Genomic DNA, 25426 nt, shown 5'->3' on the forward strand with positions numbered 1-25426 from the left:
AGGTTGGAGATCACTGTCCAGGAGCCAAACAATTGATCTAACTTGGCCAAAGACGGCAGCCACCGACTCTGGTCAAATTAAATATGAAGCATAAACATTTTTAATTTGCTTTGCAAGATAAAGGGTATTTAGGTAGGGATTGTGTTGGCTTGTGGAATCCAGCATGGCTATGGCTGAGGCCTTAATCATGAAGCATCTCCCTGTTTTTGCATGAGCAAAACAGAAGATGTGAGAAGAGATTATACAATCTGCTACAGTAAGGGTGAAGACACACAGAGCTACTAGTAGCAGCTACTTGTCACAGCTACGAAAATAGACAATGCTGACAATAGACAATGGCAGGGTATTTTCTGGAGATTAGTAGCCGTGAAAAAGTAACTGCTACTAGTAGCTCTGTGTGTCTTCACCCTAAGGGAAAAAGCTGCGATATCTATAAAATGAGTCTTGGGGAGATAAATGCTGTAAAGCTGTGTAATGCCATGCAATGTGCATTTACTGTAGATGTCGCCATCTCTCATTCTCCCCTCTCACCCTACAGCCTGAGGAACAACGGCCTGACGGAGTTAAGCTGCCTCCCAATGGCTTTGGCAGTCAGTGAAAACACATCCCTGAGGGACCTGGATCTGTCCAAGAACAAACTGGCCGGGGAGGATTTCTATCAGTTGTTGAAGGTTCTTTCTGCCCCAACGTGCAGGATAGAGCGTTTGGCATGAGTATAATACAAAAAAAAGAGAATAATGTTATACTTGTCTGAATATGACAAGAATGGAGACCTAAACCCCAAAAATAAATGGAATATACTATATATATATATATACTGTAATATACTGAACTTACTGAACCAGCCTAAAGGTTCAAGGCCTTCAATATTGTGCATAGGCTCCACCATCTTGGATTTTGCTAGGCTTATCAATGACATTGCACATGCTCAGTGGGCTCGGTGCTACTTTTAACTTTTAGTATGGTGTAGAGAGCGATATTCTGAGACAATCTGAGACAAACTAGTTTTTTAGTTATTTTACTTTTTGTTCTGCAGCTCTCCAGTTTGGAGTTTCAGTGGCTTCTTCTTGTTGCTAGGGTCCAGATTACCTTAGCAACCAGGAAGTGGTTTGAATGAGAGATTGAAATATTAATAGGAGAGGACCTGAATACAAAGATAAGTTATAAAAAGTAATAATAACAGTTAAACTGTAGCCTCACAGAGCTGTAGTATTTTGGCTGCTGGGGTCAGTGACCCCTATTAAAAAGCTGGAAAGAGTCTAAAGAGGAAGGCAAATAATTAAAAAGCTATAAAAAATAAATAATGAAGACCAATTGAAGGTTGCTTAGAACTGGCCATTGTATAACATACAGAAAGAAAACTTAAAGGCGAAACACCCCTTTAAAAGTTATCTTTGTTGTCTGTAAAGAGAATAAAGTACAAAGTTGTGGGTTCAGATTTATTTAGGATTTAATTTATTTTGTTTATTGCTTATAAAACCCTCCACTTCAGACCGTGGTTTTTTTTTATTGAAGACAGACCCATAGGTAATGGAAAGTGGCTGCATTATCCCATGATAACATATTATATATGTAGGCCTAGGGTTTTTAGATGTAAAGCCTATATAGGCTAAGTATAATCTTTTATTTCAGTAGCATAGCCCTTCCTGGTACCCACACATAGATACATAGTCCTTGCATTTGTGCCATAGAAATCTCAAGGAAATGTGGATGAGGGGTTTGTCCATACGTAAAGGGTTGATGACCTGTGTTTTACTTTAGAGCAGCCTTCATTCAAATCTCTCTCTCTCTTACAGACTCCAGGAGGCCAAGCTGACCCCAGAATACACCGAGTCGTTCCTCTCCCTGACTAACAACCCCAACCTCGTGTCCCTCAATATCAGCAGCAATTTCTTTGGCGACGCTGGTTACCCCCATATACAGAAACTGATACTGACACACCCCAGCCTGAGGGAGATCAGGTAAGTACAGATGGTCCAATGTTAAAGCAATACTGTCATGGGAAAGTTTGTTTTTTTAAAACCCGTCAGTTAAGGCTGATGCCACACGTGGCGTTTTTCCGCTGCGTATTTTCTAATTCTCTCGGCGGCTGAAAAACGCCCGATATCATCATCCATAGAAATAACTTGAAAAGATGCGAAGCAAACCACACAATGCGGAAATACGCGAGAAAACGCCTTAGCACGGATTTTTCAAGCATTGCCCGAAATACGCCAGTATTTGCAAAGCAACCTATTCCTATGTATACCCAAAGGCAGCTGCCAGACCTAGCGGAAATACGCATCGTTTTTTGCTATTTCGCACTATTAGCACCATGGAAACGGGATTTGCTTACGTCACCAGTACTAGGCTGAAAAACAAAATAGTCTCGGGCTGTGTGGCTTGTGCTGCGTTTTTAGGCTGAGAAAAAAACACCACGTGTGGCATCAGCCTAATAGAGCTTCTCCAGCAGAACCCTGCATTGTAATCTGACAGATTTGTTTATATTAAATTTTGAAATTTCACATGGAGCTAGCCATATTCTTTCCCAGGGTGCCACATCCATGTGACCTGTGCTCTGATAAACTTCAGTCACACATTACTGCTGCGCTTCAGGTTGGAGCCGATCAGCAGAACAATGGGAAGGGAGCAAGATAGCAGCTCCCAGTAGGTATCAAAATAGCACTCAATAGTAAGAAATCCAAGTCCGACTTGGGACTCCTCCAGTTACATGGGAGTAGGAGAAACAATAGGTTAGCTGAAAGCAGTTCTAATGTGTAGCGCTGGCTGAAAGCTCAGACTCAGGCACACTTTACTGCTGTGCTGCAAGTTGGAGTGATATCCCAACACTCACCCCCAGCAGCTGATCAGCAGAACAATGGGAAGGGAGCAAGATAGCAGCTCCCAGTAGGTATCAGAATAGCACTCAGTAGTAAGAAATCCAAGTCAGGCTTGGGACTCCTCCAGTTACATGGGAGTAGGAGAAACAATAGGTTAGCTGAAAGCAGCTCTAATGTGTAGCGCCGGCTCCTTCTGAAAGCTCAGACTCAGGCACAATGCACCTAAACACCAATATTACAGCTACAAATACATTTGTTGGTTCAAGAATAAAATGTTAAATGGCAGAGGGAATTATTTGCTATGTAAACAGTGTAATGTAGAAATAAAATGTACCTCATAAAAATCATGACAGAATCCCTTTAAGATAATGATAGAAAATAAAAATGACAGGAATAGTGTACCAAACTCACTAGCGAGACATACAGTATACCTTTCTTATCTTACCATAGCATAAGCTGGGGCAGGAATATGCTCATCTTTATAATAACATAATGAATAGTAACCATATGAACCTAGAACCCAATAGTAGCTGAAAGCCATGGATAGGTACGGAACCGAGAGCCGAGTAAGGGAAGAACGTGTGGAATAGAATAGAGACATAATAGTCTAATCTCCAACAGCCTGGTAATAGGAATACCCAACTTAATTACTAATATAGAGCTGTGTTTATATTGCCCCAGACAGGGCAGCACTTAGTAAGGCACAAAAGCTAAGCTTTGTGTTTAACACTCTCAAGTGTAGGGGCGCTATGCCCGCTGTGTGTAGCTCAGTGTGCCACAAACTACTGCTCAGTAGCCAACAACCAATGTCAGTTCCCAAGGGAGGGGGCAAGTGAGTTAGAGGAGGAGAAGGAACCCCAAGTGATTAAGGGGGTGCTACAGCCTTACTGATAACTTCTAACACCCAGAGTGGCAGGTATTTCCATATATCAAAGAGGCCGGTCACTAATAAAGCTTTTTATGGGGGATTTACATGTTCATTCCCTCTTGTCATGGAGTAAATCACCTCAGGAGGTGGGAGCACTAGTGTATTCCGGATTAACCTGGTTTCTGACTACCGGGTGTTGCTGAACCAGCAGTAAGACTGTCCGGCCTAAAAGGCTTGTTCCACCACATAAAAGTTTATTTTTTTCCTCTCAGCAAACTTATATTTTCAAATTGTATCCGGTAGAAACAGCAGCAGCAGGGTATGAGGGACAGGGCAGGCAATGACATCACCGTTACTAATGGCAACCAGGCCAAGTGACTCATCTCCTGAGGGAAAAGGAAACAATGTATCCCACAATGCATTGCACTCTGCCCAGTTTATGGAATCTGAGCTCTCTTGTGACTGAAAATCTGCTCCATTTTGTGCAGTTTGAACCTTACAGTTTATTATGTTAATAAAGCAAATATAGTCGCCCCCCCCCCCCCACATGTATAAACTGGTGAAGGTTTAGCTGACCTGTATGCATGTTTGTACTTATAATTGTATGTTGTTTCTAGGCTGATCTGGGACTTTATCTCATGAGAAGAGAAAATGGCCGACTTTCGTGGCAGAGTTGTTACTAACGGTCAGTAAAGCTGCAGCTTTGCACAACCTTCAGGGGACCACCCTTAAAGGAGAACTAAACCTAAAGATGAACGTGGCTAGAAATTTTATATACAAAACTGACTGCACTAGCATCTTCCAGCATCTCTATAGTAGTAATGATATAGGTCTTTATAGTTGTCACAGTGTATTGTGACAATTGTATTCTTTATATACAGTATATTGTGCCATTTATATTCTGTATATACAGTATATGGTGCCATTTATACTCTATATATACAGTATATTGTGCCATTTATATTCTATATATACAGTATAGTGTGCCATTTATACTCTATATATACAGTATAGTGTGCCATTTATATTCTATATATACAGGATAGTGTGCCATTTATATTCTATATATACAGTATAGTGTGACATTTATATTCTATATATACAATATAGTGTGCCATTTATATTCTATATATACAGGATAGTGTGCCATTTATATTCTATATATACAGTATAGTGTGCCATTTATACTCTATATATACAGTATAGTGTGAAATTTATAGTCTATATATACAGTATAGTGTGCCATTTATATTCTATATATACAGGATAGTGTGCTATTTATATTCTATATATACAGGATAGTGTGCTATTTATATTCTGTATATACAGTATAGTGTGCCATTTATATTCTATATATACAGTATAGTGTGCCATTTATATTCTATATATACATTATAGTGTGCCATTTATACTCTATATATACAGTATAGTGTGCCATTTATATTCTATATATAAGGATAGTGTGCCATTTATATTGTATATATACAGGATAGTGTGCTATTTATATTCTGTATATACAGTATAGTGTGCCATTTATATTCTATATATACAGGATAGTGTGCCATTTATATTCTATATATACAGGATAGTGTGCCATTTATATTCTATATATACAGTATAGTGTGCCATTTATACTCCATATATACAGTATAGTGTGCCATTTATATTCTATATATACAGTATAGTGTGCCATTTATACTCTATATATACAGTATAGTGTGCCATTTATATTCTATATATACAGGATAGTGTGCCATTTATATTCTATATATACAGGATAGTGTGCTATTTATATTCTATATATACAGGATAGTGTGCAATTTATATTCTATATATACAGGATAGTGTGCCATTTATACTCTTTATATACAGTATAGTGTACCATTTATACTCTATATATACAGGATAGTGTGCCATTTATACTCTATATATACAGTATAGTGTGAAATTTATAGTCTATATATACAGTATATTGTGCCATTTATAGTCTATATATACAGTATATGGTGCCATTTATACTCTATACAGTATAGTGTGAAATTTATATTCTATATATACAGGATAGTGTGCTATTTATATTCTATATATACAGGATAGTGTGCTATTTATATTCTGTATATACAGTATAGTGTGCCATTTATATTCTATATATACATTATAGTGTGCCATTTATACTCTATATATACAGTATAGTGTGCCATTTATACTCTATATATACAGTATAGTGTGCCATTTATATTCTATATATAAGGATAGTGTGCCATTTATATTCTATATATACAGGATAGTGTGCTATTTATATTCTGTATATACAGTATAGTGTGCCATTTATATTCTATATATACAGGATAGTGTGCCATTTATATTCTATATATACAGGATAGTGTTCCATTTATATTCTATATATACAGTATAGTGTGCCATTTATATTCTATATATACAGGATAGTGTGCCATTGATATTCTATATATACAGGATAGTGTGCTATTTATATTCTGTATATACAGGATAGTGTGCTATTTATATTCTATATACAGTATAGTGTGCCATTTATATTCTATATATACAGTATAGTGTGCCATTTATATTCTATATATACAGTATAGTGTGCCATTTATACTCTATATATACAGTATAGTGTGCCATTTATATTCTATATATACAGGATAGTGTGCCATTTATATTATATATATACAGGATAGTGTGCTATTTATATTCTATATATACAGGATAGTGTGCAATTTATATTCTATATATACAGGCTAGTGTGCCATTTATATTCTATATATACAGTATAGTGTGCCATTTATACTCTATATATACAGTATAGTGTGCCATTTATATTCTATATATACAGGATAGTGTGCCATTTATATTCTATATATACAGGATAGTGTGCTATTTATATTCTATATATACAGGATAGTGTGCTATTTATATTCTATATATACAGGATAGTGTGCAATTTATATTCTATATATACAGGATAGTGTGCTATTTATATTCTATATATACAGTATAGTGTGCCATTTATATTCTATATATACAGGATAGTGTGCCATTGATATTCTATATATACAGGATAGTGTGCTATTTATATTCTGTATATACAGTATAGTGTGCCTTTTATATTCTATATATACAGGATAGTGTGCTATTTATATTCTATATACAGTATAGTGTGCCATTTATATTCTATATATACAGTATAGTGTGCCATTTATATTCTATATATACAGTATAGTGTGCCATTTATACTCTATATATACAGTATAGTGTGCCATTTATATTCTATATATACAGGATAGTGTGCCATTTATATTATATATATACAGGATAGTGTGCTATTTATATTCTATATATACAGGATAGTGTGCAATTTATATTCTATATATACAGGATAGTGTGCTATTTATATTCTATATACAGTATAGTGTGCCATTTATATTCTATATATACAGTATAGTGTGCCATTTATATTCTATATATATAGTATAGTGTGCCATTTATACTCTATATATACAGTATAGTGTGCCATTTATATTCTATATATACAGGATAGTGTGCCATTTATATTCTATATATACAGGATAGTGTGCTATTTATATTCTATATATACAGGATAGTGTGCAATTTATATTCTATATATACAGGATAGTGTGCTATTTATATTCTATATATACAGGATAGTGTGCCATTTATACTCTATATATACAGTATAGTGTACCATTTATACTCTATATATACAGGATAGTGTGCCATTTATACTCTATATATACAGTATAGTGTGCCATTTATATTCTATATAAATATAAATGGACAACTACATAACAGGTGGAGACTTCATATCTGCTTTGTCCCTAGAGATACAGGCCCATGGTAGCCATGTATAGTACTTATATACTTTTAATATTGTGCCCACCCACCTGCTTTGCCTACTTCTATTGACTTATATGTTCTGTTTTCAAAGGGGGGATCCTCTTCTCCTTAAATATTTGTCCTTGTTTTCTAGATGAGCTTCAGCAGTTCCGGCAGCAGTTGGCTCGGTATGAAGACCACCAGTTGGGTATATTCTATGAGTATTTCCGGGAGGATCTGCTCTATATTATTACGTCCCTAGACACCCAGAGTATAAACTTCCGGAATTTTGTCTCTGTGGAGGTGGGTGATGATTCCTACAGTGGTTTATTCCTAGAGTTATGATGTTAGCTTATCTTCCATGTTTCTCTAAGCAGATACTGAGGTAGCCATATGCTTTATGTCTGTATGGGCCCTAAGAAAATGTTTTAACTTTTGTTGTTTATCTGGGATCCAGCACTATCAAGCTATAAAGAAGTAATGTGGCGCCTCTGTGTTTGCTGAGATGCTGGTAGAAGATATTCAAGCATCTGGGAGACATGCCGTGCTGGGATTATGGGAAAGTCTCTTTGTTCTACAGAATGATCACCCTCACCCCAACCTGCTGGGGGCGCTGGGTGAACTCAGCCACACAGGTATTGTATGTTCTATATCAGAATACTGCTTCATTATTGTTAGATCTCCAATACTTTAGCCCTGCGGTATCTGCTAGGTTTTACAGGCAGCTGAAAGGACCAAACAAGGAGCAGTAAATGGGCAAAATGCATAAGATTTTAGGGTGACACAAAGCTTTGCCTTAATAACAGTGTACACAAAATGGCGTCTGCCTACTGGCTGTGACTTGAAATTTCAAGACTAAGGGAAAAGAAAAATAATTTATATAGTGTAAGTAAATTGAATTTTGCTCAACTAACATGATAGAAACGAAAACGCCCAAAATGTGTAAAGTATGATTGTTTCCATTAAATGCTTTCCTTTATCAGTCATTTAGCTTCTAAACTTCTATACCATCTTTTCAATTGGTGTTGTGGGTCAATAAAAGTCTTTTTTTTCCAGTCACTGGTTAGATTTCTCTTATACCAGATAACCAGTTGGGAGAGGGTGGTGGGATCATGATTATTTTAGATGTTTCTTCTAAATATTTAGTTTGAACTTTGTATTTCCCCAGCCTGCCGGTTACAGCACAGAGAGGAGTCACAGTTTCAGTATTTCTGGGCGCTATTTAGACCTCATAGTTGTCTCCAGTCAGCACTTCCGGTCTCGTCCTCAGCATGAGCTGATTGCAACAGGGGGAATCCATGAACATTACTTACAGAGTGCTCAGAGTAACCTGGAGAGGATTAGCCCTAACCGGCTGTTCCGCTGGAGCCACAGAAAGAGATGTGTGCCACAGGCAGTGCTGGTGAGCGGAGTGCCAGGGGTGGGGAAAACCACATTAATGCAGAAGTTTGTCTATGACTGGGCCAATGGGAACCTCTACCAGAGATTTGCCTTTGTCTTCTCCTTCAAATTCCGGGATCTCAATAATAAGGAGGAGCTGAGCCTGGAACAGATGATTATTAATGAATATCCCTATCTACACAGTCAGCTTGACACAATCTTTAGGAACCCAGTAAATTGCTTTTTGTTTTTGATGGTTTAGATAAAAATAAAAGCTCAACAGACTTTAAGTCAAGTAAGTTGTGCATCAACCCACATTCCATAGGGACACTATGGGGCTGATTTACTAAGACACGAATTCGAATCCGAATTGGAAAAATTCCGATTGGAAAACGAACATTTTACGTCTTTTTCGTATTTTTGCGATTTTTTCGTCGCCGTTACGACTTTTCGTATTGTATTGAACGCTCGTAAGCGGCGGGCGAAACTTTCAGACTTAGCATGATTTTGGAAGCCTCCCATAGGGCTCAATGGCACTCTGCAGCTCCAACCCGGCCCAAGGAAAGTCTCCCATAGGGTTCAATGGCACTCTGCAGCTCCAACCCGGCCCAAGGAAAGTCTCCCATAGGGCTCAATGGCACTCTGCAGCTCCAACTCGGCCCAAGGAAAGTCTTCCATAGGGCTCAATGGCACTCTGCAGCTCCAACCCGGCCCAAGGAAAGCCTCCCATAGGGCTCAATGGCACTCTGCAGCTCCAACCCGGCCCAAGGAAAGCCTCCCATAGGGCTCAATGGCACTCTGCACCTCCAACCCGGCCCAAGGAAAGTCTCCCATAGGGCTCAATGGCACTCTGCAGCTCCAACCCGGCCCAAGGAAAGTCTCCCATAGGGCTCAATGGCACTCTGCAGCTCCAACCCGGCCCAAGGAAAGTCTCCCATAGGGCTCAATGGCACTCTGCAGCTCCAACCCGGCCCAAGGAAAGTCTCCCATAGGGCTCAATGGCACTCTGCAGCTCCAACCCGGCCCAAGGAAAGTCTCCCATAGGGCTCAATGGCACTCTGCAGCTCCAACCCGGCCCAAGGAAAGTCTTCCATAGGGCTCAATGGCACTCTGCAGCTCCAACCCGGCCCAAGGAAAGCCTCCCATAGGGCTCAATGGCACTCTGCATCTCCAACCCGGCCCAAGGAAAGTCTCCCATAGGGCTCAATGGCACTCTGCAGCTCCAACCCGGCCCAAGGAAAGTCTCCCATAGGACTCCATTGCACTCTGCAGCTCCAACCCGGCCCAAGGAAAGTCTCCCATAGGACTCAATGGCACTCTGCAGCTCCAACCTGGCCCAAGAAAAGTCACCATACTGAAGCTTGAATGAATCCGAAACTTTCGTACTCGGTGCGAAAGCTGCGAAAAAGTCGCGACAATTCGCGCAAGTCGTAACGCTCCGGAATAGTCGCGACATTTTGCGAAACATTCGGAATGGCTACGAAAAAGTCGCGACAATTTCGAGAAAAATCGCAAAATACCGATCATTACGAAAAAAACGCATTCGGACGCATTCGGCCCGTTCGTGCATTAGTAAATGTGCCCCTAAATGTGATTGTGTCCAGTCTGGTAAGACAGTCTCTCCTTCCCGGCTGTTCTGTCCTAATAACCAGTCACCCAACCAGACTATCAACAGTCGAGGCTTCTGTTTTTCACAGAATACTTGAAATTATGGGCTTTTTCCCCAAAGAAAGGGAAAAGTATTTTCTGCATTTTTTTAGAGATTATACAATGGCGGAGAAGGCTTTCCATTATGTGAGGGAGAACGGGATGCTGTACACATTCTGCTACATCCCATCCTACTGCTGGATCATCTGTACCGTCTTATCCATGTGCTTCAGGGTCCAAAGGGCAAACTCAGTGCAGACTGTGGAATTTCTTCTCAAAACGGTCACACAGCTTTATGCCAGTTTTATTAGTAACATCCTTGCCAATCACTGCCAGGAAGGGACTATTGATAAGAATTTCCTGATATCCATTGGCCGGATGGCAGAGTATGGGGTAAATAGTCGCATTCTTTCATTCACAAAAGATGATTTGGAAACATTTAATGTTGATACTTCCTCACATTTAGCTACAAGCTTTTTGATGGAGAGTGGGCAGCCTCCCCATGTGTCCTATTCCTTCTTGCATCTAACCATACAGGAGTTCATGGCTGCCTTGGGTCACTACCTTGACTATTCCCCTGAGGGGCTGCAGAACGCTCTTGAGGAGGCAAAATCAACAGAAGACGGCCGTGGGGAAATATTCCTTCGTTTCATATCAGGACTCTCTGCCAGTTCCACCAGATCCCTGTTGAAGCCGTATGTAGGGGATTTATCCGCTCCAGCCGCCAAACATGTTATCAGCTTTCTCCAGAAGTCTATCACCACTCTACAGAATCCTGACAACAGGAAAGTTCTCAATGTATTTGCCTGCCTCGCTGAGTCCCGGAATAAAGCACTTGTGTCCTCATCCATTGGATCAAACAAGCAATTTCAGTTTTCTGAATTTTACCTGGTGCCTCTGGACTGCACAGTGTTGGCTTTCATCCTGGAATCCTGTAGGGAAACAGACGTTCTAGACCTTGGTACCGGTTTTATTCAGACTAAAGGACTGGAGAGAATATCAGCTGCTCTACACACTGTTACATATCTCAGGTAGAATATAAGGCTGCATTTCTATCTAAGACCATTAAGATACCATTTTTCTGTCTGTATTAAAATGGGTACAGGACCAGAAAAAAAGAACATATTATTGCTAATTTATGTACAAAAAAACATATGTCTACAGTTTACTGTACTTGCACATTACATAGTGTCTCTAGATAGTGTAGGGATTAGTGATGTCCTCTCCCAACACGGACCAACCCGGCCCGGTAAGTCATCATGATATAAATACCTGCACCTTACTCCGCCATATCTGACTTTACCAGAGGGGGCAGGCAGGCGAGAGGGTCAATCTAACCTCGATTCCCCCAAAGATCCTCTGTACTCAATATCAATATATTTAGGACAATATCAATATACCCAATATCAATATATTTAGGACAATATTGCATTTCAAACAAAATTGGGATTGTTTATCCATACATTGCAATATATACAAGCAGGGCAACTACGTCACAGTCATCCCCAGTCCGGCCAGTCCTACACTCACTTTCATCTGATTCACTGAGAATTCTAATGCTTCATTATACATTTTTCACAGAGACTAATTTTAACCTGCAACTTGCTTTTGTTTTCTAAGGTTAAAACTTCAGTGAATAAAGTACCCCCTATTGTAAAATATAGGGATATTATAAGTCACAGAGGGGTTCCATGGCCATATAAAGGTTATTTGTGGCTCTTGTATATTATATAGTGAATAAAGTACCCCCTATTGTAAAATATAGGGATATTATAAGTCACAGAGGGGTTCCATGGCCATATAAAGGTTATTTGTGGCTCTTGTATATTATATAGTGAATAAAGTACCCCCTTTTGTAAAATATAGGGATATTATAAGTCACAGAGGGATTCCATGGCCATATAAAGGTTATTTGTGGCTCTTGTATATAATATAGTGAATAAAGTACCCCCTATTGTAAAATATAGGGATATTATAAGTCACAGAGGGGTTCCATGGCCATATGCTGATGACACAAAATTGTGCAAAACTATAAGTTCCATGCAGGATGCTGCCGCTTTGCAGAGCGATTTGACAAAATTGGAAAACTGGGCAGCAAACTGGAAAATGAGGTTCAATGTTGATAAGTGCAAAGTTATGCATTTTGGTAGGAATAATATAAACGCGAACTATCTACTGAATGGTAGTGTGTTGGGGGTATCCTTAATGGAGAAGGATCTAGGGGTTTTTGTTGATAACAAGTTGTCTAATTCCAGGCAGTGTCATTCTGTGGCTACTAAAGCAAATAAAGTGCTGTCTTGTATAAAAAAGGGCATTGACTCAAGGGATGAAACATAATTTTGCCCCTTTATAGGTCCCTGGTAAGGCCTCACCTTGAGTATGGGGGGCAGTTACAGTGAGTATGCGGTGCAGTTTTGGGCTCCAGTCCTTAAGAAGGATATTAATGAGCTGGAGAGAGTGCAAAGACTGCAACTAAACTGGTTAAGGGGATGGAAGATTTAAACTATAAGGTGAGACTGTCGAGGTTGAGGTTGTTTTCTCTGGAAAAGAGGCGCTTGCGAGGGGACATGATTACTCTGTACAAGTACATTAGAGGGGATTATAGGCAGATGGGGGATGTTCTTTTTTCCCATAAAAACAATCAACGCACCAGAGGCCCCCCTTTAGATTAGAGGAACGGAGCTTCCATTTGAAGCAGCGTAGGGGGTTCCTCACGGTGAGGGCAGTGAGGTTGGGGAATGCCCTTCCTAGTGATGCTGTAATGGCAGATTCTGTTAATGCCTTTAAGAGGGGCCTGGATGAGTTCTTGAACAATCAGAATATCCAAGGCTATTGTGATACTAATATCTACAGTTAGTACTAGTGGTTGTATTTATAGTTTATGTATGTGAGTGTATAGATTGGTAGGTGGGGGTTAGGTGTGCTGGGTTTACTTGGATGGGTTGAACTCGATGGACACTGGTCTTTTTTCAACCCTATGTAACTATGTAACTATATAAAGGTTATTTGTGGCTCTTGTATATTATATAGTGAATAAAGTACCCCCTGTTGTAAAATATAGGGATATTATAAGTCACAGAGGGGTTCCATGGCCATATAAAGGTTATTTGTGGCTCCTGTATATTATATAGTGAATAAAGTACCCCCTATTGTAACATATAGGGATATTATAAGTCACCGAGGAGTTCTATGACCATATATATATATATACAGTATATATATATATATATATATATATATTTATTTATATAAAAAGTACAAGGCTGAGTGCTTTTATACAGGTCATGGAACCCTGAGGTGACTTCTAATATACTTATATTTTACAACAGGGGGCACTTTATTTATTATAAAGTTTCAGTGAGTCATGTGACAGAAATTACATCGCTAAGCTCCAATTATAACTGATGACATCACTAAGCACCATTAAGCACCATTTATAAGGATATATAATATACTGTATACAGTATATAATATACCAATGCAAACACTGTATATAGATCAAACTTTAGGTGCTGCTCACAGTACTTTTAACAGAATGCACTCTACTCACCCTTCATTGCTCAAAGGGGGATGGGACCCTCTCCTAAAGGAGGAGTGGGCTAGGGTTCTCTATGAACTATACCTGATGCTCCAAAAGTAAAGAAATAGGAGTAGATGCTCCGAAAGTAGAGTAATGGAAGTTCAAAGGTAGAGCCATGCTGCCAGAACAGACCTGTGCCACTAGGGTGAAGCTTTTAAAATGTCCTTTTCTCCCTAGTGTCAAGCATTTTCAGAAGGTTTTAAAGGAAACATTCTTTTCAAATCTGTATGGCAAATGAATTAATTAAGGGCATGGTATGGCAGGGTAACGTAGAGTAAATTGGATCATGTGTGGCACTGGGTCATTCTGAATATATATAAAAGTACAGAACTGGATTCCATTTTTTTTTCAAAGAATATAAATGTCCATTATTCTCAACAGACTCACCAACAATAATCTGAGGGACGAGGACGTGCCGCGCATTTATTCCATATTAACTCACCTGCAGTGCCGGATCCAAAGGCTCAGGTAGGTCTCAGAATGAGAGCTAATTGAGAAAAACTCAATCCATGGGATATTTTTGCCCCTCCCCTCCAAGTTCAATTGAACATGTCTTAATAGTAGTCACACTACATAAAGTTAAGCAGAGCTTTTATAGACATATTACATAAACTGTAATACCCACTTCCGGTTCTATACTGATTTAATATACTAATGGCATCTTATGTTTATTATAACATTTGGGAGGAATACCAAAAGGGAAGGCTGTGGGGCCCAAGGGCCAAACAATCGGGTTACTCCATATCAGGGGAAAGATCCTCTAATTTAGCGACCTCACCAAACAAGTATAGTATAGTATATAGTATATGGCCACCTTAAGGGTGGAGAGACACAGAGCTACTAGCAGCAGCTACTTGTGAAGGCTACACAAATAGACTATGCTGATCATTTACTGATAATTGTCTCTAATTGTGTTTTAGCAGAGGAAATTCTCAGTATTGTCTATGGCAGGGTATTTTCTGGCGTTTAGTAGCTGCTACTAAGTAGCTCCATGTGTCTTCACCATAAGTTTGGTGCCATAAACTGGACATAGGAATGTTGCTGTAGGAACCCAATTACCTCCTTAGTTTACCAATGTTCAAATGTTCCCCCTAATGGAAGTATACATTATAGTAGTGGTATGCCGCCGGACCATCTTCATTTTTATAAATGTTATAACCTGTGATTTTGATACAGACTTTAAAAGCTAAGTTTTGGTTTGACTGAGGGACTGTATGTGAATTAATGTCTTGATTCTACATGATCCCCCATCTAAACAGCATATTTGTAGTGCCTGAAAGGACCCTAGCAGTGAAGCTGCAGAACTGTGTGGTGGGAGGGGGGGGTGACTTGTGGAATCCAGCATGGCTGTGGAATCTATAAAATGAGTCTTTGGGAGATAAATGCTGTAAAGCTGTGTAATGCCGTGCAATGTGCATTTACTGTAGATGTCGCCATCTCTCATTCTCCCCTCTCACCCTGCAGCCTGAGGAACAACGGCCTGACGGAGACAAGCTGCCTCCCAATGGCTTTGGCAGTCAGTGAAAACACATCCCTGAGGGACCTGGATCTGTCCAAGAACAAACTGGCCGGGGAGGATTTCTATCAGTTGTTGGAGGTTCTTTCTGCCCCAACGTGCAGGATAGAGTGTTTGGCGTGAGTATAATACAAGACAAGAGAATAATGTTATACTTGTCTTAATATGACAAGAATGGAGACCTAAACCCCAAAAATAAATGGAATATACTATATATATATAATGTAATGTACTGAACTTACTGAACCAGCCTAAAGGTTCAAGGCCTTCAACATTGTGCATAGGCTCCACCATCTTAGATTTTGTTAGGCGTATCAATGACATTGCACATGCTCAGTGGGCTGCTTTTAACTTTTAGTATAGAGAGCGATATTCTGAGACAGTCTGAGACAAACTAGTTTTTTAGTTATTTTACTTTTTGTTCTGCAGCTCTCCAGTTTGGAGTTTCAGCGGCTATCTTGTTGCTACGGTCCAAATTACCTTAGCAACTAGGAAGTGGTTTGAATGAGAGATTGAAATATTAATAGGAGAGGACCTGAATACAAAGTTAAGTTATAAAAAGTAACAATAAAAAGCTGTAAAGAGTCTAAAGAGCAAGGCAAATAATTAAAAAACTATAAAAAATAAATAATGAAGACCAATTGAAAGGTTGCTTAGAACTGGCCATTGTATAACATGCAGAAAGAAAACTTAAAGGTAAAACATCCCTTTAAAAGTTATCTTTGTTGTCTGTAAAGAGAATAAAGCATAAAGCAAAGTTGTGGGTTCAGATTTATTTAGGATTTCATTTATTTTGTTTATTGCTTATAAAACCCTCCACTTCTGACCAGAGTGTTTTTTTATTGAAGACAGACCCATAGGTAATGGAAAGTGGCTGCATTATCCCATGATAACATATTATATATGTAGGCCTAGGGTTTTTAGATGTAAAGCCTATATAGGCTAAGTATAGTCTTTTATTTCAGTAGCATTCCTGGTACCCACACATAGATACATAGTCCTTGCATTTGTGCCATAGAAATCTCAAGGAAATGTGGATGAGGGGTTTGTCCATACGTAAAGGGTTGATGACCTGTGTTTTACTTTAGAGCAGCCTTCATTCAAATCTCTGTCTCTCACAGACTCCAGGAGGCCAAGCTGACCCCAGAATACACCGAGTCGTTCCTCTCCCTGACTAACAACCCCAACCTCGTGTCCCTCAATATCAGCAGCAATTTCTTTGGCGACGCTGGTTACCCCCATATACAGAAACATATACTGACACACCCCAGCCTGAGGGAAATCAGGTAAGTACAGTTGGTCCAATGTTAAAGCAATACTGTCATGGGAAAAACACATCAATTAATAGAGCTTCTCCGGCAGAATCCTGCATTTAAATCTGACAGATTTGTTTATATTAAATTTTGAAATTTCACATGGAGCTAGCCATATTCTTTCCCAGGGTGCCACATCCATATGACCTGTGCTCTGATAAACTTCCGTCACACTTTACTGCTGCACTTCAGTTTGGAGCCGATCAGCAGAACAATGGGAAGGGAGCAAGATAGCAGCTCCCAGTAGGTATCAGAATAGCACTCAATAGTAAGAAATCCAAGTCCGGCTTGGGACTCCTCCAGTTACATGGGAGTAGGAGAAACAATAGGTTAGCTGAAAGCAGTTCTAATGTGTAGCGCTGGCTGAAAGCTCAGACTCAGGCACAATGCACTGAGATGGCGCCTACACACCAATATTACAGCTACAAATACATTTGTTGGTTCAAGAATAAAATGTTAAATGGCAGAGGGAATTATTTGCTGTGTAACAGTGTAATGTAGAAATAAAATGTACCCCATCAAATTCATGACAATATCCCTTTCAGATAATGATACAAAATAAAAATGACAGGAATAAAAAGTAAGGGAAGAACGTGTGGAATAGAATAGAGACATAATAGTCTAATCTCCAACAGCCTGGTAATAGGAATACCCAACTTAATTACTAATATAGAGCTGTGTTTATATTGCCCCAGACAGGGCAGCACTTAGTAAGGCACAAAAGCTAAGCTTTGTGTTTAACACTCTCAAGTGGAGGGGCGCTATGTCCGCTGTGCGTAGCTCAGTGTGCCAGAAACTACTGATCAGTAGCCAACAACCAATGTCAGTTCCCAAGCGAGGGGGCCATGTGAGTTAGAGGAGGATCCCCAAGTGATTAAGGGGGTGCTACAGCCTTACTGATAACTTCTAACACCCAGAGTGGCAGGTATTTCCATATTTCAAAGAGGCCGGTCACTAATAAAGCTTTTTATGGGGGATTTACATGTCCTTAAAGATGTTCATTCCCTCTTGTCATGGAGTAAATCACCTCAGGAGGTGGGAGCACTAGTGTATTCCGGATTAACCTGGTTTCTGACTACCGGGTGTTGCTTAACCAGCAGTAAGACTGTCTGGCCTAAAAGGTTTGTTCCACCACATAAAAGTTTATTTTTTTCCTCTCAGCAAACTTATATTTTCAAATTGTATCAGGTAGAAACAGCAGCAGCAGGGTATGAGGGACAGGGCAGGCAATGACATCACCGTTACTAATGGCAACCAGGCCAAGTGACTCATCTCCTGAGGGAAAAGGAAACAATGTATCCCACAATGCATTGCACTCTGCCCAGTTTATGGAATCTGAGCTCTCTTGTGACAGAAAATCTGCTCCATTTTGTGCAGTTTGAATCTCCCAGTTAAAAGGCACCAGTCATGGAATAAACCAAGCAAACACTAACATCATTGACAGCAAAATAACTAGAAGTTACTGGGCCACATAGAAAAGGCATTTTAGGGACTAAACTGTGGGAATAACTCCTTTTTTTATAAACATATACTGTCAGTGCTTATTAATCAATCTTTTCCCTGAGTCCTGGGCCCAGACCTAGCATTCTTCAGGAGTCCCCTGTATTTATACCCCCTGTGGGGGGGAGATGTAATGGGGCTTGGTCTGTGCATAATGGGGCAAGATCAGTTGTAACATGGGTTTGGCCAACTCATATGAAAGTGTTCCCAGGATGGGGGTGTCTATGAGGGCCCCCCAGCAGTCACAGGGCCTGCTTCCTTTATTGTTACTCCCCTGAGGGAGGAGGGGAAAGGGATTCTAGGCAATAAAGTCCAGTTTCTGTCAAATTATCAATATCTGACACTGCATAGGCATGCCCCTCATGTGCCCCCTATCCTACGTGATTTACATGTGTGTAGTACAGTCTGTGCCCATTCCCCATCGGGTAGAAGAGAGACACTTCCCCTCATTTGGCTGTTTTGGGGTGACAGCCCCTTTAATGATAATGTTGAATTGTCCCAGTAAAGTGATTTACTCTACATTACTGTATAAACAGTTTATATAATTTAATTACCACATGGAAAATGCATGTTACTGATCTGCTGTTATGCTGATATTTTTCATGTTTGGCTCCTTGCTGTTCCAGGGTGGGGATGAACGATTTTTCGGAAGAAACAGAAAGGAACCTGCTGCAGCTGCAGAGACACAGAAGTGACCATTAACTTATGATGGGCAGGAACAAGCAGGTGCGGTGGTGCAACTAGACCCCTGACCTTGCAGAAAAATCATTGTAGAGCTCCCCTAAACTAGGAATAATACATATTTTATAATAGTGAGAGAAAATAAATACCATCATAGTACCCCCAAGGTATTCCCAAGGTAACAGCTACCTTAGTGCAGGTAATATGGCTGGAATGGGAAGGGAATGGGCTATACTTATCCTCGTAAAGCTTCCAATGGAAGGGATCCAGAATCTCTGAGGTGTCATAGCTGTAAAGGAGGCTATATGTCCATCCTACCCTGTCTCCAACACAGCTGGGTTGAGTGCGAGCTCATCCAATACTGTAACTTTATTGTAATAAATCTTAAATTCATTTTTAAAAACCAATGGCACTTTGTTTCTATAATTTATACTGTCACGTTGACTAAAATTATAGTTCTGCTACATCTATCCTCCAGACACTTCCAGCAAGGCTCAGCTCTACTGTTCAGCAGCTGTAGTCATACGGATAATCATTTGGGGCTTCTATCAGGTAACTATAAATAAAAGCAGAAGAAAGACTGGTGTGTGTGGGGTTTAGATGGGTAGGTCCTGTAAATGCCCCTTGTGAGTGAGAGGGTATGCCAGCGCTCCAAGAGTGAATCTGTGAGTTTATTATTGAAGAGACTGAGGAAGGATTCTCTCTGGAGGATTTCAGGGATGGCATTCCAGTAAGGGAAGGTTTAAGGTGGGAAACAGTAGTAGTAGTGGAGGGTGTGCAGGCCTGGACTGAGATTAAAAATACACCCTGGCATTTCAAGTACACAGAGGCCCAAACAGCTCCCACCAGCCCAATAAATAGTGACTGTCTATGGCTTAATAATTGTGACTGTCTTACAGCAGCCGTTCTGGCCTTTGCCAAATTACACAGATTGCCAGTCCGGGTCTGGACTGAGGTAATTTTGACATTGTGTTTTGTAGGCTTTAAGGTGGCCATACACTGGCTGATTTCAGATGCCGGTTCTTTAGACCGATTCTGCAGCTTATCTGCCCGTGTATGGGCACCAACGACGGTCCTCCCCGACTGACATCTGGCCTTATATTGGGCAGATCTTGATTGGGCAGGTTTGAATTTATGTTGGATAAGGGACAGCATTGGCCCGTTGATGCAGTCCCCAGAGTATATGCCCACTGTTTTAATTCGATCATTTGGCCCGATATCGTTTAGTCTGATATCACCCACCCGTAGGTGGGCATATACATGCAAAAAGTTGATGCCATCTGTCTGTCATGAAGTATCTTTCATGTTAAACTCTATCTCTCACAGGCTCCAGGATTCCAAGTTGACCCCACAATATGCTGTATCACTGCTTCGTCTGACTAACAACCCCAACCTCACGCACCTCAACATTAGCAGCAATTTCTTTGACGACGCTGGTTACCCCCATATAAAGGAATTTATACTAATACACCCCAGCCTGAGGGAGATCAGGTAAGTACAACTGGTCAGGTCTTCAGCCAGTAATGGGTAACATTATTCTGCAGACCAATAAATGACAGAAATAGGGTACCAAAGTGACTTTATTTCACCTCCAATGAAGATTAAGTATTTGGCGATGCACACCATTGATCTAATAGTCAACAGGGTGGGTGCTCACTGCAGGGGTCCCCTGGAAGATCCCCAAGTTATATACAAAATAGGAGAAATGCAGGGCACTCCAAAATTGTATTTGAAAAATGTGTTATTTACATAAAGAACCCAACGCGTTTCAACCAGCGTTTCTTTGGTGGGGATCGAACAGCTGTACTTGGGCCTGGGCTTCATTCTAGTGATTACCCTACACAGCAGGGTGTTTATATAAACTATAGTAGGGTTTCTGTAGCAAACACCCCAGCTGTACCGGTGCAGGAATGGCTGCCCCCGGGGCTACACAGCGGGGTATTTATATAAACTATAGTAGGGTTTCTGTAGCAAACACCCCAGCTGTACCAGTGCAGGAATGGCTGCCCCCGGGGCTACACAGCAGGGTATTTATATAAACTATAGTAGGGTTTCTGTAGCAAACACCCCAGCTGTACCAGTGCAGGAACGGCTGCCCCCGGGGCTACACAGCAGGGTATTTATATAAACTATAGTAGGGTTTCTGTAGCAAACACCCCAGCTGTACCAGTGCAGGAACGGCTGCCCCCGGGGCTACACAGCGGGGTATTTATATAAACTATAGTAGGGTTTCTGTAGCAAACACCCCAGCTGTACCAGTGCAGGAATGGCTGCCCCCGGGGCTACACAGCGGGGTATTTATATAAACTATAGTAGGGTTTCTGTAGCAAACACCCCAGCTATACCAGTGCAGGAACGGCTGCCCCCGGGGCTACACAGCAGGGTATTTATATAAACTATAGTAGGGTTTCTGTGGCAAACACCCCAGCTGTACCGGTGCAGGAATGGCTGCCCCCGGGGCTACACAGCAGGGTATTTATATAAACTATAGTAGGGTTTCTGTAGCAAACACCCCAGCTGTACCAGTGCAGGAATGGCTGCCCCCGGGGCTACACAGCAGGGTATTTATATAAACTATAGTAGGGTTTCTGTAGCAAACACCCCAGCTGTACCAGTGCAGGAACGGCTGCCCCCGGGGCTACACAGCAGGGTATTTATATAAACTATAGGAGGGTACTATAGTAGTTTCTGTAGCAAACTACAGGTATTCAACAATTTCAAAGAGGCGGTTCAGTGATTTAATATTTTTGTGGGGGTTTAAATGTCCTTTAAAGTAGAAGGAAATGCAAGGACACACAACAGTGCCAGGCAATCTGTGGGTTCTGGCAAATGCCAGAGGGGCTGCTATAAGATTCTATAGTTAGTCCCTGACCCCAAGATGGCAATGGGACCAGTCCCTGGATCACCTTGTACTATAAGCTCCCATAACCCTGTATTCCCTCACTCTCTAAAATGCCTTTCCACCTCCAACAATAGTAGTCCACTAGTGGAAAGCCCTTTGCATCGCATCCGTATTCCAGCAATTTTGCGCGACTTCGGAAAATGAAGCGTTGCGAAGGGCTTTCCACCAGCAACTCCTATTGTTGGAGGTTGAAAGCATTTCAGAGCAGTTAGTCTCCCCGTGATAGCAGAGATCTATCGTGGGTGACTGCACTGCTCTGTGGGGCATCAGCCTTAACCCTAACAGACTGGGAATGCTCTCAGTACTTTGCTTTGCACAATATTGTTGGTGAGAGTAAATGGCCGGCCTAAAATACAAAGCAGGCATATCTACTGTTGCCATTTTAAGAATCAAGGGCCGCCCCCTGGGATCATAGGATTCACAGTGCACACAAACAAGCCAAGGCACACGTTCATGCTAGGCCCCATCAGCCAATGAATGGGCAGAGTTCTGCATTTTACTCCCACACTACTTCCTGTTACAGTTAGAGCTGCATTATTTCCTGTCAGCTGATCTGTGAGGGAGCACACTCAAGGGAAAGGATGTAAAAGGACAACATTTACTGATATATATATTCCAGTTTGGCGAGATTCTTTAGTAGGTCACTATTGTTGTGTATTGTATTCATTCTAGGGGTATAGTTTTCCTTTAAAAGGGCCTGGCACACACAGGTACGACCGAGGGGTCTGCTTCCTCCATAGTTATGTCGCTGGGCGCGGGTATATTAATTGGAATGGCACGGTGGGTTGGGTCGAGTGTGGGTTAGGGCATGTTTTGATCTGCCCATCACTAGTACCTGCTAAAAAATAACGGCAAATTCAATAATATGATAATGTAACAGAGTCGCGACACGGCTTGCTAAGCCGAATTGTGCTTAGTACAGGGGAATCCCTATGTGCCATAGTTTTATGGTATCTCTCTGTACAGGCTATGAGCAAACTTAGGGGGCTGTTCCTGCTGAATTGTGCTTAGTACAGGGGAATCCCTATGTGCCATAGTTTTATGGTATCTCTCTGTACAGGCTATGGGCAAACTTAGGGAGCTGTTCCTGCTGAATTGTGCTTAGTACAGGGGAATCCCTATGTGCCATAGTTTTATGGTATCTCTCTATACAGGCTATGAGCAAACAAAGGGGGCTAAACCCACCATTCTCGCGGGTATCGGGCCGGCCCGTTCATCACTAGAGCTGTTGCTCTTTTTGTCTCCATATATTATCAAACCCCAATCACGAGGTCCTACTCTAAAGCTATGGCACCCACATATTCCAGTGGGGGGTGCAGGCATGGGTCGGCGGGGGCCACAAGATACAGTGCCGGGGCAATAAGGTCCAAAATATCACTGAGATTCTTTCCTTTTCCATCCAGGGTCGGGATGAACGACTTTTCAGAGGAAACAGAGAGGAACCTACAGCAGCTTAAGGCCCACCAACCAGAATTGGACATTATCCTGTGATGGACTGAAATACCAGGGGCACATGACATCAGTGGGCTCGGCTATGACGCAATTGGCTGATCGTTGCATCAATCAAGGGGAAGCTAAGCAGGAATAATTTTATGTTTATTTGTATAACAATGCTAAGAGACTTGCAAATGTTTGTAAGGACATCCCAAGAGGCGGTGATGGGAATAGCTAGGGAAATAGATACACTCTGTTTGGTTGGTACCCGAACAGGCCAGTTATACTGTGATTGGACGCCTGGAAAATCAATCGTCTAGACTTGTTTTCATTGGCTGGCAACTAAAGATATGGCTCTGAAAGGCACATAAACTTATAGAGATGGATGGATGTTGCTAGGTTATATTGGACCCTAGGAACCAGATTGCTGCTGAAAATCCAAACTGTACCATTGCAAATCGTCCGAAAAAGCACTCTCTACATCAGACTAAAAGTTAATTTAAAGGTGAACAACCCCTTTAAGCAGCTGTGGGTGGAATTTTCAGTTTCAAGTCCCTTCACTGGTCAGTAATAGCAGAATATTGCTTGTTGGCTTAGCAAAGTATGCACAAACCCTCCCTTCCCCTTTACTGCCCTGGTAACCAGCATATCCATAGTAGGTATGTGGCAACGGGGCAAATTGTACTAGGTGCCCCAAGGATAGTGATTGGGGAAGCCATTTTAGTAATGTCTATACAGTAATGCCTATAGTAATGTCTATACAGTAATGCCTATACAGTAATGCCTATACAGTAATGCCTATAGTAATGTCTATACAGTAATGTCTATAGTAATGTCTATACAGTAATGCCTATAGTAATGTCTATACAGTAATGCCTATAGTAATGCCTATAGTAATGTCTATAGTAATCTCTATACAGTAATGCCTATAGTAATGCCAAATACTAGTCCTTTTAAATGGCGGAGCCAAACAAAAGAAGAAACGTGTGTACAAGTTTGCTACAATGACTGCGCTCCGTCAGTATAGATATTATATTACTGTTACTTACTAGTCGGGTTAATTACGTTTTAGAAAACAAAAGAGAAATGTAAAAACCCATACACATAAGCACTGTATATCAGGGAGATGAATACAAAGATGAACTTATATTATTATTATTATTATTAGAGTTTATTTATTTATGAGATGATTCAAACTAGAATCAGAAGACTGAGAACATTCTCCTTCAGATGAGAAGTTATTGGTTTCATTTACTGGGTCTTCTTCTTCTCCTAATTGACTGGCCCTCCTCCCTCCCACATCATGTAATGATGCCCAGTCTCTCCTATTAACTCTCACTAGAGCTCTCTTCTGACTCACTGGATGAGCTTTCCTCACTCTCGTCAGATGGTTCCTTCTTTCCTTTCTGTTTCCTGCACATACAAAATAGGTTGGAGATGGTTAAAGCTCCTTACTGATATGTGTCCCTGTTAGATGGGAATGTATGCCGCCCCCTGGGTTCAGAAGTATAGTGGGAATAAAAACTGGTATAAATGCTTACTTACCGTTTTTTTGGTGGGTTCTCCTCATCGCCAGAGGAACTCTTTTTCCTGTACGTAATACTGCAATAAACAGGAGAAATATTATAAATTGCACGAGTTTTATAGCAGTTTTATTCTATACAACATCTTTGTTACAAATCCCGTATATGTATAAATATATGTATGTATGAGACACTATAACCCCTATGTGTAAAATATAATGATGTTGGAAGACTCCCAGGGGGCCCATGCCCATATAAGGGCACCAGGCCAGACACTGGTTCCAAGGAAGGCCAACTGATGGCATCACTAACCCCCATATATAAGGATATATTACTGGCTATTTATGGCTGAGCAGACTCACACATGGCTACATTGGCTCTTGCTCAAATATTTAGTGTCCCTAC

At 40.8% G+C, this 25426-nt stretch overlaps 3 protein-coding genes across 10 annotated transcripts in view; all 3 read left to right on the top strand.

Moving 5' to 3' along the window:
• Window positions 1-709, top strand: part of LOC100488807 (NACHT, LRR and PYD domains-containing protein 14-like) — an 11670-nt gene extending 10961 nt beyond the window's left edge. Inside the window, exon 6 of the mRNA XM_031891963.1 lies at window positions 539-709. The gene's annotated coding sequence lies outside the window, so the exon portion shown is untranslated. The remainder of the gene's footprint in view (window positions 1-538) is intronic.
• LOC100486737 (NACHT, LRR and PYD domains-containing protein 4) overlaps window positions 1-25426 on the top strand; it is a 138926-nt gene that overhangs the window by 85482 nt on the left and 28018 nt on the right. For 4 of the 8 annotated variants that reach the window (XR_004219856.1, XR_004219858.1, XR_004219859.1 and 1 more), the window contains exons 8-12: window positions 15617-15787; window positions 16790-16954; window positions 19108-19207; window positions 19641-19714; window positions 20489-20653. Coding sequence is in view for 1 of the 8 variants with exons in the window: in XM_031891959.1 (XP_031747819.1) it covers window positions 23468-23555 (88 nt within the window). In the remaining 7 variants the exon portion in view is untranslated. Of the gene's footprint in view, window positions 1-15616; window positions 15788-16789; window positions 16955-19107; window positions 19208-19640; window positions 19715-20488; window positions 20654-23467; window positions 25132-25426 lie in introns of those variants that run through there. The other 4 variants (XR_004219860.1, XR_004219862.1, XR_004219861.1 and 1 more) reach the window with 4 other exon arrangements.
• LOC100488643 (NACHT, LRR and PYD domains-containing protein 9) lies at window positions 1923-9317 on the top strand. Its single transcript, XM_031891964.1, has 5 exons — window positions 1923-1961; window positions 4305-4372; window positions 7700-7848; window positions 8003-8180; window positions 8714-9317. Exons 4-5 carry the CDS (start codon window positions 8085-8087, stop codon window positions 9185-9187), a joined length of 570 nt encoding a protein of 189 aa, XP_031747824.1. The 5' UTR covers window positions 1923-1961; window positions 4305-4372; window positions 7700-7848; window positions 8003-8084; the 3' UTR covers window positions 9188-9317.

This window comes from Xenopus tropicalis, chromosome 8, assembly GCF_000004195.4.
Source record: "Xenopus tropicalis strain Nigerian chromosome 8, UCB_Xtro_10.0, whole genome shotgun sequence".
Taxonomy (NCBI): Eukaryota; Metazoa; Chordata; class Amphibia; order Anura; family Pipidae; genus Xenopus; species Xenopus tropicalis.

Coding starts and splice junctions, on each gene's coding strand:
- LOC100488643 (XM_031891964.1), top strand. CDS start 8,085: ATGCCGTGCTGGGATTATGGGAAAGTCTCTTTGTTCTACAGAATGATC. Junction 8,181..8,713: donor GGGTGAACTCAGCCACACAG/GTATTGTATGTT, acceptor GTATTTCCCCAG/CCTGCCGGTTACAGCACAGA.